Source organism: Teleopsis dalmanni, chromosome X (genome assembly GCF_002237135.1).
Source record: "Teleopsis dalmanni isolate 2A chromosome X, ASM223713v2, whole genome shotgun sequence".
Taxonomy (NCBI): Eukaryota; Metazoa; Arthropoda; class Insecta; order Diptera; family Diopsidae; genus Teleopsis; species Teleopsis dalmanni.
Genome location: NC_051848.1, coordinates 31,682,294 through 31,696,803, shown reverse-complemented (window position 1 = coordinate 31,696,803; position 14,510 = coordinate 31,682,294). Strand labels below are relative to the sequence as shown.

Sequence of the window (14,510 nt, the reverse complement as noted above, 5' to 3'; positions counted from 1 at the left end):
GGGAAGAACTGTTTTGTCGCACAAGTGAATTCGTGTTAATACAATTTCTTGGAAAAACTAACATCAGTCAGCATTTATTAAAATAATTAACAATAATTTATTAACAACATTTTTATTGCTTTTCAATTTCCAGATATACTAAATGTGTTTTTATTTAAAGTTTTTAAACGTAAACTGCCTATATATAAACTGATTTAATTTAATTTTTTATATTTGAATTATAAATTAAAAATCATAAACAACTCAGTTACTAAGCAATGCAACCAAGTTGCTGCAACAATGTTGAAGAAACATTTTAAATGCAACATTTATCTCAACCACACAGCATAGAATCAACAAAAAGATTTGTTCAAACAATTAATCTTTATCATAATTTTTATTTGCTGAAGTTTGTTTTAAATAAACTAAAAGTAAACAACAAATATAAACAATTTGTAACAAAAGTAACAAAAAAAAAAAAAGCAAACAAAAATAAATATTAGCAAGACAATATTGGCGAAGACAAACAAATAAATAGCAGCATTATTAAAAAAAAAGTAGCATGGTGCGTTTGAATGCGGCTGCAACACAAGACCAAAACAAACCACAAGTACAGCACGCACACCACAACAACAATAGCAGCAATAATACCAACAACAATAACAACACAGATAGCCAACAACAGCAACAGTACAACAATACCAGCAACAATAGCAACAACAATAGTAATTCAAGCAACAATGTTGCTACAATCGCTGCAACATCAACCACAACAACAGCAACAACACGTCATATTGCATCGCATTCGAATTTAAGCTGTCAGGCTGCAGTGTTCGAGCGTCCCACTAGTAACGCTACAGCACTTCAGACAAACTCATTGGTAACCACTACCACAACGCTGGCAACAACAGGCGGTGGTATCGTTATGGTTGTGCCGCAGCAGCAGCAGCAAATGCAGCTGCAGCTGCTGCAACAACAACAACAGCAGCCACCAAATCCAACACAACATCAACACACACAACAGGCACAATATGCACATCCGCATGCGCATACCATTGTACACACAGTGGCAGCACACCACGTGCCACATCATGTGCCACAACCACCGCCACAAGCCAATGCTGCTGGCGTCATACATCAGCAACAGCTGTCTGGAACTGATAACTCAGCTAATTCGCTAACAGCATCACCTCCACTGTTGCAACAAGCACCACAACCACAACAGGGTGCTGCACAAATTGTGCCAACCCCAGTGTGCGCAGTACATCATCCGCAACAGCATCAACAGCAACAATTGGCTATAGTTGCTGCAATGCAACAGCAAGCTGCTGCACATATGGTGGCGACTGGTGGTGCTATGGGTCCACCACCGCCACCACCACATATACATCATGCACACCATGGTCCACAAATGCAGCCAAATCCAGCCAATGTTGGCACAACACAACAACAACAACAACAACAACAGCAGCAGCAACAACAACAACAACAGCAGCAACAATCTCAACATTCCCAATCACAACATGTACAAGAGAATGGTCTTGTGCATGCCGGTCCAGGTGTTTCACCAAGCGGTTCCACTAGCAGCAGCATTGGCAGTAGTGCTGGCAGTTGTGTTAGTGGTGGTGGACCAGTTGTTGCTGCCGCACCGCCACAACCACCACCACCACCAGGTCCAGTTTATATACAATATCCTGGTGAATTTTTTCCAGCTGAATACTATATTCCGCATCCGCATGAGGGCATATGCCCACAACATCCGCACCATCATCAACAACTGTGTGCCATGCCCACGGATTATGGTAAGTGATGAATAAGGTTTTATTTCATTATTACTTTCTCTTATAAATCGTGAATATCCGTGATGTATAAAAAGTATTTTTGGTGAAAGGATTTATACATTTCTAAATATTATACATATATTATATATTTCAAAAGTGATATCTTTATAGCATATATAGTAAAAACTCTCTTGAGCTGACATGGACCGCCACCCAAATTTTGTTTATAGAGGAATGTTATCTAAACAGGAAAGATAAAGTTGTAATAATTAGTGACAATAAAAAATGTGGTTGTATACAAACTATATCACCAATAATATAGATCCAGTGTAATTATCTAGTAATACATCTATTCCACATTCGATTAGTATTTATCATCTATTAACATTTAGATGATTGAACAATAAATCTGTCGATGCAGTTTCAAAATGATACTAGCTAAGAAAAAAAATTGTTTTGGTTGACTTTGACTTACCGTATGAAGGTAGTAATCGACATATATACGAGTATTTCTCCTTTCTTCCAAAACTTCTTAAGAATAACATTTTATGTGTCCCCAGATGAATCAATCATTTAAATCATGTTTTAAACCGAATTGGTTGTGTATATCTTTGATTGCTCCTTTAGTGTAATTCGGAAAGTGTATTCTTTATATATGTCACTATTTTAGAGAATTTTGTATTGAGGCTTGTTCCAAAACTATACTCTTTTAGGTATCGGAATTTCTAACCAAGACTTTCATTTATAAGAGCTCTCACTTCTTTCGTCAGCATCAATGACTTGATAAGGATGCTTAGGTTCATTTTCATCATTATTACAAACACAATAAATACTTAACTTCATAATAATTTCAATTCCCGATAACTGGACTTTTGAAGTACACTTTATTACTGGTAAGCTCTTCTTAGGAAATAAAAAATACCTGTAATTCGTATCAAAAAAATACTTTATTATAATAAGGAAACAAATAGATTTAAGGTCTATGGTTGTGAGTTTGGAAAAATACTTCAGAAATAGGCTGAAGCCGAACTATAAAACCGAACTAATCATCAAAATAAAACAAATAGATTTAACGTCTGTGTTTGTAATATAGAAGAAGTACTGCAGGAAGAAGCTGGTGCCTGACTGTAACAGAGTAGGTAAGCTATATTTTCTTCTTCTCCTTTGAGTCATATCCATTACAGTAGTTAATTAAACGAACCCTTTGCTGATCCATAAGGCAGTATCCAGTAAAAACATTCATTGTGCTTTATAGTAAGTGTTAAGCAAGACCAATTAACTGTACTAATCTTTTGTGATTAAAAGTGGGTCATGTCAGACCTGTAATTTGTCATTGATGCTCTTTGTGCCACCTCTGGTTCGTTATTTCAAAGAAAATTTAATTGGAATTCGTTGAAATCTTCTAAAAACTTTTATTAAGAATTGATTTAAATTAAGAAATAAAATATTTTACTTCTATATAAAATTGTAGTCTATTTGCCTTATTCCCTTTCATCATGTTTAACATACTGAAGTATATTAATTTATATATATCTCATTTACCATTATGTACCAGTCCAAAATTTTGTCAGTACCCTTAAACAAAAACAACTTATTCCTTTATGTTTTTTTCTATTCATAAGTAAATCATTTTGCTTTTCTTTTTATTGTTGAAATTTTCATACCTGAAAAACTTTTGAATATTTAAAATATTAGAGACCCTCCATACTATATTATCTATACCACCTACCCCAATACCCTTCTTCTGTCATTGCTCTTAACATATTTTTATAAATGTAGTAGCACTAATAAACTTTGATTTTTTCTCTTAACTTCTACCACCTCTGCAGTAAGACTTGTTTATGGAAATTTTTTTCCTAACTATCCTTTCCATGTATCCTTTTAACCTTTAATTTTTATGTAAATTATTATGCGTAAGGATTACAAATTCACAAACTTTAGGTTTTCGTACCCTCTGCACCGATATTATTTTATTTAATAATTCCTCCTCAAACTTTTTTAACAAGGATATTTTTTTTTATGATTACATATAATACAACGAAAAAAAAAATAATATTTATATAAGCATAAGTATATTAGAAATAATATAGAAATAGATGGAGTCAAATTTGATGAAGCCAATTACCAAAGTTTTACTTCAATGGATTTTTTTCTGTTGCAATCTGTATCTAAACTTTGATTAGTCCAAATAACTTTGTAGTTTAAACTTTTTTAACCCAAAAAAACTTTTTCGAACAATTTTCTGTCGAAATGAATCTTTTTCACAGAAATAATTTTTAATTATCTTTTCTGAAATTTTGTCATATTTTTTAGGTTTTTTTTTTTTTTTTTTAATAAAAATGCAACACTTTCCAACACTTCTAAATGACATGTGTGCGTCAGGACATGGCAAGTTAGCGCAAGGCAAACTCTGGCAAAACTCGTAATCCTTTTATGTATGTCGGTTTGTGTTACTACTAATTATGATATTATTCAATCAAAAGTTGTTGGAAACTTTTATAAATGAATTTGTTATATTTTTGTTTATGGAAAAATATTCCACCACACTTTTTTGTACTAAACTGTGAAGGACTTCAACAAACCGCTTTGATTTTCTCTTCTCCTCTCATGTGAAAATTTAATATAAATTTCTAAAAAATAATTTTCTTAACGAATATATTATATATCCATAATATCAATTTTTTTCCGAAAGTGACTCATCTTATGTCGACAAAAATATAATTTAAAATTTAGAAGGTTTTGAATAGAAATGAAAAGACAGCAACCAAAATTTTAGTTAATTTATTGAAGTTTGACTAACCGCACAACGAATTTTTCAATTAGTTTATAGTTCATATAATATTTGTGTGGACTTCTATTATTTTTATATTTAATATATACTAATGCAATGGTACAATGAAAACTATATTAAATGGATGTTATCATTAAAGGAAATCTCCTTTAAAACGTAAAATGACGCTAGGTTTTCACTTTTTTTTCAAAAATAATGTTCCTTTAAGTTTTATAAGCAGATCATTCAATTGGCCGTATGAAATTACTGATCTGATCGTTCACCTCTCTGGTGAAGACTAATAGTTATACGATTATTTTATTAAGTATATTCTAATTTGGTTACATATAATATATTTTGGTTTCTCAATGGCATGTGCCTCAGCTAGGCCTCCCCTGTAGAATCATGTCTCTAGTACATGTCTGCATCCGCTTGAGAGAAAGACATCAGAACATCAATTGTGTCTATGCCCCGACTTGTATAAAACTAGGCTTAAGCTTTTAAGTGTCCCCTTCCTTAACACTCTCGACGATATTTCCAGCATTAGCATTGAGCAGATACTCGCATATATCAATGTTTTCGTTGGATTCTCACATAATCATTTTTGTACCTACTATTTCTAGGAATTGTAGAATCAAAACGGTTTTCTTAGCTATTTGAAGATGATATGTTACTATCTTCACTTTACCTAATCTAACCTATCAAAGATAAAATTTTGATTGTTAAAAAATATCTGTCAGTTTAAATTTCATACATATTTTTATGATTATAAAAATAAGATACCTCTGGTGGAGACAAGTACAAAACCATATTCAAAAGCATAGCTTCAATTGCTACCAGTAGAATTCTTTGGAACTCCAATGGAATCTTTATCGGCCCATTATACCATTAAGTGTTTTAAGAGCAGCATGGTGTTAAGCAATTATGGCAGTTAATGACGTCAATGCTTTCTTCACCTTTTTTTTTAAATATTCTCACTAATCGTGCACCGAAAGCCTTTTACTTTAATCTCAACATGAGTTCAGCAGAAGTTTCATTATGCAAACAAAACTTAAAGCCACTACTTTGCGAAACCAAATCCGGCATTATAAAAATGGCTACTTTGACTTCCTATAGTCAAGAAAATATGTTTGTTGTATAATTAAAGCATTTGTATTAGATTTAATATACGATTTTTAATATTTGTTGTACAAATCACGCCATCGATTTTAATCGTTCTTCTTGAAGCAATCTCCAGTCTGCCACATTGTTAAAAATTCCGTGGATACCTTGGCAATGCTGTAAAAGAAAAATCTTCGTATGCTTTTCAAAATGTGTGATTAAATCAAACATATTTACGCCTTTTTGCAACAATTCTATATATTGCTTATCTGATGTACAACTCATCAAAGGTCTTCGTTACTTACAATCCTGAGGCACCATATTTTACAAATATTGCTCAGACATCTGTTGACAAAAGACTGTAATCAATCACTTTTACTGAACAAACTTTTCCTTCAAATATGACCAGCTCTACTTGTTTTAAACCAAGCCTTATGTTTCGATACCCAATTTTTAATTTAGTACCCACCGCAGATTTAAGGCTCTAAATCCAATCCAAAGGAATTTTGAAGGAAACAAAATTGTGAGTAGATTTAAAATTCAATTTAATTTAATTAAAGCGCAAAATGTTCCACCATTGAAAAAAGAGAAACATTAAAAGCCTAAACGAGAAAAAAAAGAAATTGTAGGGAAAAGCAGGAGAAGGTATGAGCAGAAGTTGCAGAAACTCATTAAAGGCCACTAACGGCTGTGAAAATCCCTAAATGTTTTGGCAGCAAGTAAGACGCGAAGCACATTTTGGGCTTTGAAAAATAAATTAAAAGCGCTAAAACAAGTCAAAACGCCTACGGCTTGATTGCGTCAATGAATCTACCATAAATCTTAACTAATGAATTAAGTAAAATGTTATTTGTGGAAGCGCCGACGACAATCGCAAAGCGAAAAGCGGAAAGCGGTACGCGGTACTCGGCATTAGTCGCTTACCAACAAAAGAAGATACGCTTGTTCACCAGGTAAGGTAGGGAGTCGTCACATTCGCAAAACGTTTGACATAATTTTCCGCACAGGAACACAAATGCAAATACTAGCAACATATAAAAATCCTCTACACAACTCCCATCCCAGCCCATCCGCAGTCACTCGTAACCTTAAACTTTCGGTTCTTTCCAATTTTTACCCCACAAAATTTAAATTCTCATGCGAACCGAGAATACTGGAAACGGAGCGGCGTGCCGTAGGAGTATCGCTGTTCTGCCTAAATCGTGGCAAACTGCCAATAATAAATATTTAAATATTTCATCACAACCTAACAACCTGTACGTGAGCCATATTTTATAGTTATTTCGGTTAGGTTTTGTGGGTGAAAGTGGAATTTGATTTTCACATATTTTATTTATTATGGAACTCCAAGCTAATTTTTCCCCAACTAACCATGACTGAAATTGAAACCGAATCACCGAATAACCGAATCACTGACTGCGACTGCGACTGTAACTGTGACTCTGAGTGATACTAGGACTGTGGCAGTGACTGCAACTAAAACTAAAATGTGGAATTCTCTTTAAAGTAACCAAAATAGCTGGGTTATTTGGAACAAGGATATTTTGTTCTGTTTACAATTTAACATAATTTATTCAACTTTTATTAGCACATAACTTATTCGGACTTTATTTTAGTACCAACAAAACACACCCACTACTTTCTTTCCACGTCTGTGTCTCAAGCCGTCGGGTTCGGTTTTTCAAATTAAAGTTATGCAAAGCAATTTTTCCTCTTAATTTAATGGGAAATAAAAATATTTACATTCGCTTTGAGCTATTGCCAGTACGGATAATAAAATAAGATAATTGCAATTTAGGCCTGTAAATAAAATAATTAACATTTTAAAATATGTTTTCTCACTCTGGGATGGGAAGTTGTGACGGAAGTATAATATATATACGATAAGCATTGCTTAAAAGAATACAGAATCAGAAACGAAAAAACGAATAACGAGAAACGAATAAACATTTTAACTTGTCTCGAGTTCCTTAGACCTTGACCGACTTTTCACTGCGAGTCTTATTACATTTTCTTTAGGTCATTTGTTTGTAGGATCCTAAGTTAGAAAACTCCGTTTACCGTTTAATACTTATTGTAGACGTTGTGAAAACTTGGATAGAGAAGAAACAAACACAGATTTCCTGCGTGACTTAACAAAATAAAAAATTACAAATTTTTTTTGTGGCTACCAAGCTTTGAGTACTAGAAGGAATTGATTTTTAAAGAAGGGGTTTCTTGCGTAGAATTTGGTATTAAAACTGCAAAAAATTGGTAATTATGTGATGCGAAAGGTTGGCAATATAAAAAAAACAGAAACGAGTTACTCGCCTTGATTTTGTGTTTAGAACCAATTAACTAAGTCTAAAAAAAATTGTTTAAAAACAGACTCTTCCTATCTAGGGATATATGTAGAGAAATCACAAAGAACTTGATGAGAAATTTATTAATCGTAATAATTATTGGGAGGAATTATCAAACCAAAATACTTTAAAGAGTTTACAAATGTAAGAATATATGATTTTCTTTCAAGCTTACTATATAAGAGCTCAAAAGCTTAAAAAGAGAGTTTGTTTTATCAATTTTAACGCATGTTACGGTGTAGAGTGTAGATTTAGATAGTGATAGAGCACATATTAAGCACATATATTACTTACTCTGCGACCCTTCGACGCAGAACTCTTACAATATTTGAAACCATCTTCAAGGGATCCATCCTTCTTGCAAACGAATATATTATATTGAGTATAAGTCTATGCATATATAATTAAAAAAAAATGAAAAAAAATAAATATATTTATATACATGCGTAGATTTATATGCAATATATGTATTCCATATATATTTTAAGATAATTAATTTTGGGTTGATTTGTTTATATGGGGTAGTGAAACCTTTTACAACCTATTATATATATATATTATATATATGTATAAAAAATATATAAAAAAAATAAAAGAAATATATATATAAATAAAAAATACAACCGAATAATAGGTTCCAAAAAGGTTCATTTCCTTCTACAAACCAGTATATATCTATATATATAATACCTATATATATGTACATATATTTATGTTGTTATTATTTTATTATAGATGTAATAATATATATATATAATATATAAAATAAAATAAATTTAAAATATATGGGTGTATATGGGTGTATATAAAACAAATATATATATTATATTATATATTTATTTTTTTATTTTATTTTTAGTTATTTACATTTATTATATTTTACATTTTAAGTTGATTTGTTTGCAAGGGGTAGTGATTTTCCCCCTTGTTATATTTTTATTAATTTTAATATATATATATATACATATTTATATGCTAAATATATTCTAGTATTTGGTTTCGCAGTTCGGTATTTTACTACTTTTTAATGACTGTCAGAAACAAATGAAAGAAACTCCATAACTCCATTGCTTCTAATCTTTCTAAACTCGTGGTATTTGATGTTCTTTAAATTTTTTATTAAACATTCATTAACGATGCTAATAACAGTCGTAAAATGTCAATTATGATTATTCAAACTTCTTCCACGACAATGGCGCGTGTAATTGCGACATTAAAGCACTTTTAAAATTTTACCACAAAATTATTTAAGAAAATTTTTATTAACTTTTTTATGAGTTTTTAATAAATTTTATTCATTTATGTATGAGTTCAAGATGAATGAATGAATGAATTTATATGGTTTTATTATGTGCAGCTCATATTATGCATGACATCTGCTCAACATCCGTAGAGCCAGCAGCCGTTTTGGTTCTAGCTCGGGCTACAGCCAGAGTTGCTCATACTCTATTATTGACTGATGGCGCCATAGCCAGTGCAAAAAGAACATAAAATCGTTAATTTTAAATTATTCATTAGAACCCATTAAATCGCACTAGATCCACTCAAATGTTAGACAAATATTGCAAAACTTAAGTGTATTCAATCGATAAACTCCTACTCTTATTCGATTCATTATCCACTTATTCGTAATATTCGTGGTATTGTATCTATTCCCCATGGCTGTATTCGGTATTGGAATATTTTGCATGCTGCTCATTTGAGCAAAGAAAGAAATGCCATTAAATAAAATATTAAAATCAAATAAATTAAATAAAGGAAATGAATTAGATAAAAATTAAAATAGAAAACTTTATTTAATCAAAGCATAAATATTCCTCACGATTTTTTCCTTTCACTTCCATATTTCCACATTTCCACTCCACTTGAAGCTGCAGTTCACTTTTGTTACCTTTGGTACACTCACACGCGCCAAAATGGAATTAAGGGAAAGGCGAGATACTCTTGTTTAGAAGTGCGGAGATAAAAGATGAAACAGAGTCATTACGAGGGAAAATTCAATTTAAAATCTTAGGAAAATAGTGGAATGTACAGAGAAGTGAACTGTTGTGCGATGCTTCGTAATAGTAAAAGGCATCCGTAATGGACCTTAATGGCTACATAAAAGTGAAACACGCCGCAGTAAAGTTCAAAGGAACGCTTAGATGAAATTACGAAAAATTTATATTCATTACGTTTTGGATCATCAAAATATTTTCTATCCAAAGTAATAAATTTTAAGAAGAAGAAGCTTACAAATAGCTAATTTATCTATTAGCAGTTTCCTTTTGTAGAAAATTTATAGTTTAATAAAAACTATTGAAATAAATTAGTGAACTCGTATAGAAGGAAGAGAGATTCTGTTCTTATGACGAGCACTGAATTTATTTTCTTTTATGAAAGGATAAATAACCAAGGATTCTAAATTTTTTTGAAATTTCAAACATTTAATGCAATTTATTTAACTTCCAGCAATTTCAATTTTACTAAATATATGTCAGAAATTTTCTCCGTCTTTCTATATTTTGACAGAGAGACCCAACCGAACTGCAATTGCTCGATATGTTATATATTTTATTTTAAGTTAAATTTAGTAGAAATAACAAACGAAATGCTTTAAATCGAATAATATTTTCGATTTAATTTTATAATTTTTGTGAGGAGTTTCACTCCGGAACGTTATAACGTTTAGCACAAATGATAACTCTGACTGATTTTATTGGCGGCAAAGCTTCTTATCCAATCCAAATACATAATTGACATTTTTCTATAACCATATACACTGTAGTTCATGAAAGTCGTGAAGTTCTAAATAAAATATAAAATATAACATCCGCCAGGCTCATAAGTTCGTAGGTTTCCATAGTGGTAAGTCTTTTGTTAGGCCAGGATATTTGCTCTGAAACTATCCAGCGGTTTCTTAATACGTACGTTTCCTGCATTTGCGGTTTAAGGGAATGCTTAATTTTTAGCATAAATACTCACTACCTAATCTCCTGCCAGCACCACTGCAATTAATGTCACTTCTATCGTAGCTCCATACAGTCAAACTTTTGTTCTTGATAAATTGTAACTTCATTTTCAGAGCATCGATAAAGAATTCTTGAACACTCGGCGCAGTGGATTTTTTGTTTTCTAAAGCTTCGCTCTGAGTCTATCGACAAAAGAGTTTTGTACACTTTCCTTAGTAATATTTTGGTTCTCGATAGGCTTGTCATGAGTCCATCGATAAATAAATACTTTGCTTTTTAGGAAATTTGTACTCAATAGGAATATCTTATCTAACAATTAGGAAACAATTATTAGTATTCTTTGTGATTATTCAGTTTTATCAACGAACAAAAGAACTTGTTTTATGTGGAATTTCTGTCAGCAGTACAAATTAAGACCTCTTCTCCAGATCAAGTTCTGGACTTTGTACACAAAGCTTTAATAAAGGTGAATTTGGCGCAATAGGACTCTTCTTAGCAGCAGTACCTGCTGTTGGACAAATTCACGACACTAGTTTTGAAAAAAAAATATCCTCTAGGTATAACTTACAATTGTTAGGTATTATTAGGTATTAGATATTTACTCAATATTTTTTATCAGTTGATGAGATAGAAGACCAACTAAAATAAAATAATTTCAAGTTCGAAAACTCTCCATAAAATTTTTTGTTATTTATAAGACAATGTTTTTGAACTGCATCTTTATTACAAAATTTTAAGTTAATTCCGTACTTAATAAAATTGTTCTTTGATTCATCAAGGCCTTAGATGGCCCACTGAATTGAGATAATCACTTATCTGTATTCATACCTATGTTCGAATCCTATAACTTAACATTTAGCGTTACAGAATGTACACCTACTGTTCCAAAACACATGTAAGTTTATGTTGCAGTCATGCTTATTTATATTTTATTTGTAAACACTTAAATCCCAATATGTCATCCAAACAGTACCAGAAGTATCGCTCACCAATCTCATAGCCTAAGACCGTAACATTTCTTCCGCAAATTATTTTTGGTTCGTTAAGCTGTAATTGTTATTCACCCGAGTTGTTGTTGAGTTCATACAAACACTATCAAGTGACACCTTCTACGAGTATCTTCTACACTCACAGAGACAATAATTAACACTCTTATCTATTCGACTATGTCTCTGCCATACGCGCGTACGAGTATATTTCCATATTATCTACTCCATTAGCCCAAATACAGTTTTTCGCTTTGATATAATGACACTTTTAATTAATTTTACAAAATACATTTTTTCCATTTCACATAGAGCAGAAAAAAGCATGGAAAATACAAGAAAATTGAGCGGAAATACTGTTTGTTGAAGTAATGTAATCATAACGCTATTAAAAGTAATTACAATTACTGTGTGTGCGCATGTACACTCTGCGATACCGTGGCACATCACACTAAAGTGATTGCAAATACTCGTAGTACGCGAACAATGAGAAGATAAATTGGAATGAAAATTAAACGTAAGCCACATTGAAGTACTTCACTATGTTTTCGCATGGCAAGACAAATGTGAGCACACAGTGGCGGATTCAGGTGATTTGGGGTATAAAGCTTGGATTACATGATAAGGTTTTATTGGACAAAAAAATTTGAATCACACTTTAAATTATGTCCAAATGTATATGTATTGCAGACAAACAATGTATTACCATTATTACTATACATGTAATACGCCTCCCTCTCCTCTCCCACTCAGTAAAACTGAGCTAAGGTTAGTGACCACGTATAACATTATACCATCATTCCACTGTAGCTGAAACTATTTGAGTTAATGAAATTAAGATTTGGTCGTTTCCATTGACATAAGTTGATTTATACATGTGAAAAATTTGTTTGTTTACATTTTACATATAAAACAAATAAGAAATATTTAAAATTTTGGTGATTTTGATAAATTTCCTTGTGGAAAAAGAGTTGCACTTGGCATTTTTTCGCCATAAAACTATTCCTGTTAATTCTCCTACTATAAATAAAAATAAAAATTCCACAGCTCACATAGGTAGTTAATTTATTTATAATGAGCTCATTTATGTAAAAACACTTTATATAGTAAATTATCATCATTAGTAGTCTTAGAGAGAAAAACTGCTTAAAGAAAGGCAGTGAATACATATTATTATCCTTATTTGAGTTGCTATATCAATTAGATTGTTTTATCTCAGGTGACAGAATATTCTCTCAGTCCCGAAAAAGTTAAAATATTTATTAAATTATTTTTGTAATCAGCCCGCCTTGCTTTAAGCCTATATAGAATTGATATTAAAAAAATCCTCAATAAAAGATTTTTTTTTCTTCATACTAAAGACTTAATGTATGCTGCACAATTAGTCTCGATTGCTACTACGAAAAATCTGACACGGTCGGAATATTCCAACTTTCATTTGAGGGAAGAGAAAAATACTACACCTAAAACTATTGGTTTCACTTAATTTTAATAAATCGTCAACGAAAGACAATTTGTTCTTCATTTTACAGTTTAAATAATTTTTCTTCAATTAAAGTCAACTGCTAGTACCAGAAATCTACAATGGTGTATATATTGCAATATATATTGATATAGTAATATAATATAATATATAGTATAATATATTGAGCATTAAATATAGTCTCATTCGGCTAACAATCATGGTTTCTTAAATCTTAAATCACAATGTACTTACAAGCAAATTACATAAGTTGACAACTATTCAAATGCAGAAACTATGAACGAAGAAATACATTAAATAAATTTGCAACAACAACGGTGTTGTCTTGTGGGTTTGGTTTATTGCACAAAATTTTTTTTAGTGAATAGTGCCAAATATATATTAAGCAATCCATTGCAAACAAATTGTTGATTAATGAAAATTTATCAATCTGTTGATTATAATTAACCGCAAATTTTCTTAGTAATGAAAACATTTTTAGTGACTATCTTTAAAAAATAGATTAAATTAAGGACATCAATTTAATTTGTTTTTGTTTCATTTATTTTATTTTGACATTTTTTATTATAATAAATATATGCATTTCTTTGTCAATTGTTTAAATGAAACATAACTTTTTTATAAATTATTTAAAACCAATATATATTTATTATCATCATTATTTCGACTATAGTCTAGAGTCATCTACGGGGTAATTTTTAATTCTTAATTTTATATAATATTTTTATTATTTTCATTTATTTTAAATTTCTTTTATCATTATTTTTAGTATATAATTTTTAAATTCTATTTTAATAAAATTTCAGTACAGTTATAAATACCCCACAGGACCCGTGGTTCGCATGTATTGCCCTAAATTATTGATTCCATTGAAAGTAAAACCACAGCAAGAGGAAAAATTAATTGACTGAAATAATTTTGTAATGATTTCGGAGCTATTTCTTGTTATTCAAAGCACTCTTCCACCGCAAGCACCTTAAGACTCATTTATGTCAATTTGTATTGAAGTGTCAATTTTAATTTGAAACAACGCAAAAGACTACGAACGTTAAGATCAATGATAGGAAAATGTATGACTGTTAGAATGGAGGTCTCAGCTTGAAGGAACATGCAAGGC

General features: G+C 31.1%; 1 protein-coding gene across 1 annotated transcript in view; it reads left to right on the top strand.

Moving 5' to 3' along the window:
- Window positions 1-473: 473 nt before the first annotated feature.
- Window positions 474-14,510, top strand: part of LOC119688291 (myb-like protein Q) — a 134,379-nt gene continuing 120,342 nt past the window's right edge. Inside the window, exon 1 of the mRNA XM_038102970.1 lies at window positions 474-1,781. Within this exon, the coding sequence (XP_037958898.1) occupies window positions 542-1,781 (1,240 nt within the window). The 5' untranslated portion in view covers window positions 474-541. The remainder of the gene's footprint in view (window positions 1,782-14,510) is intronic.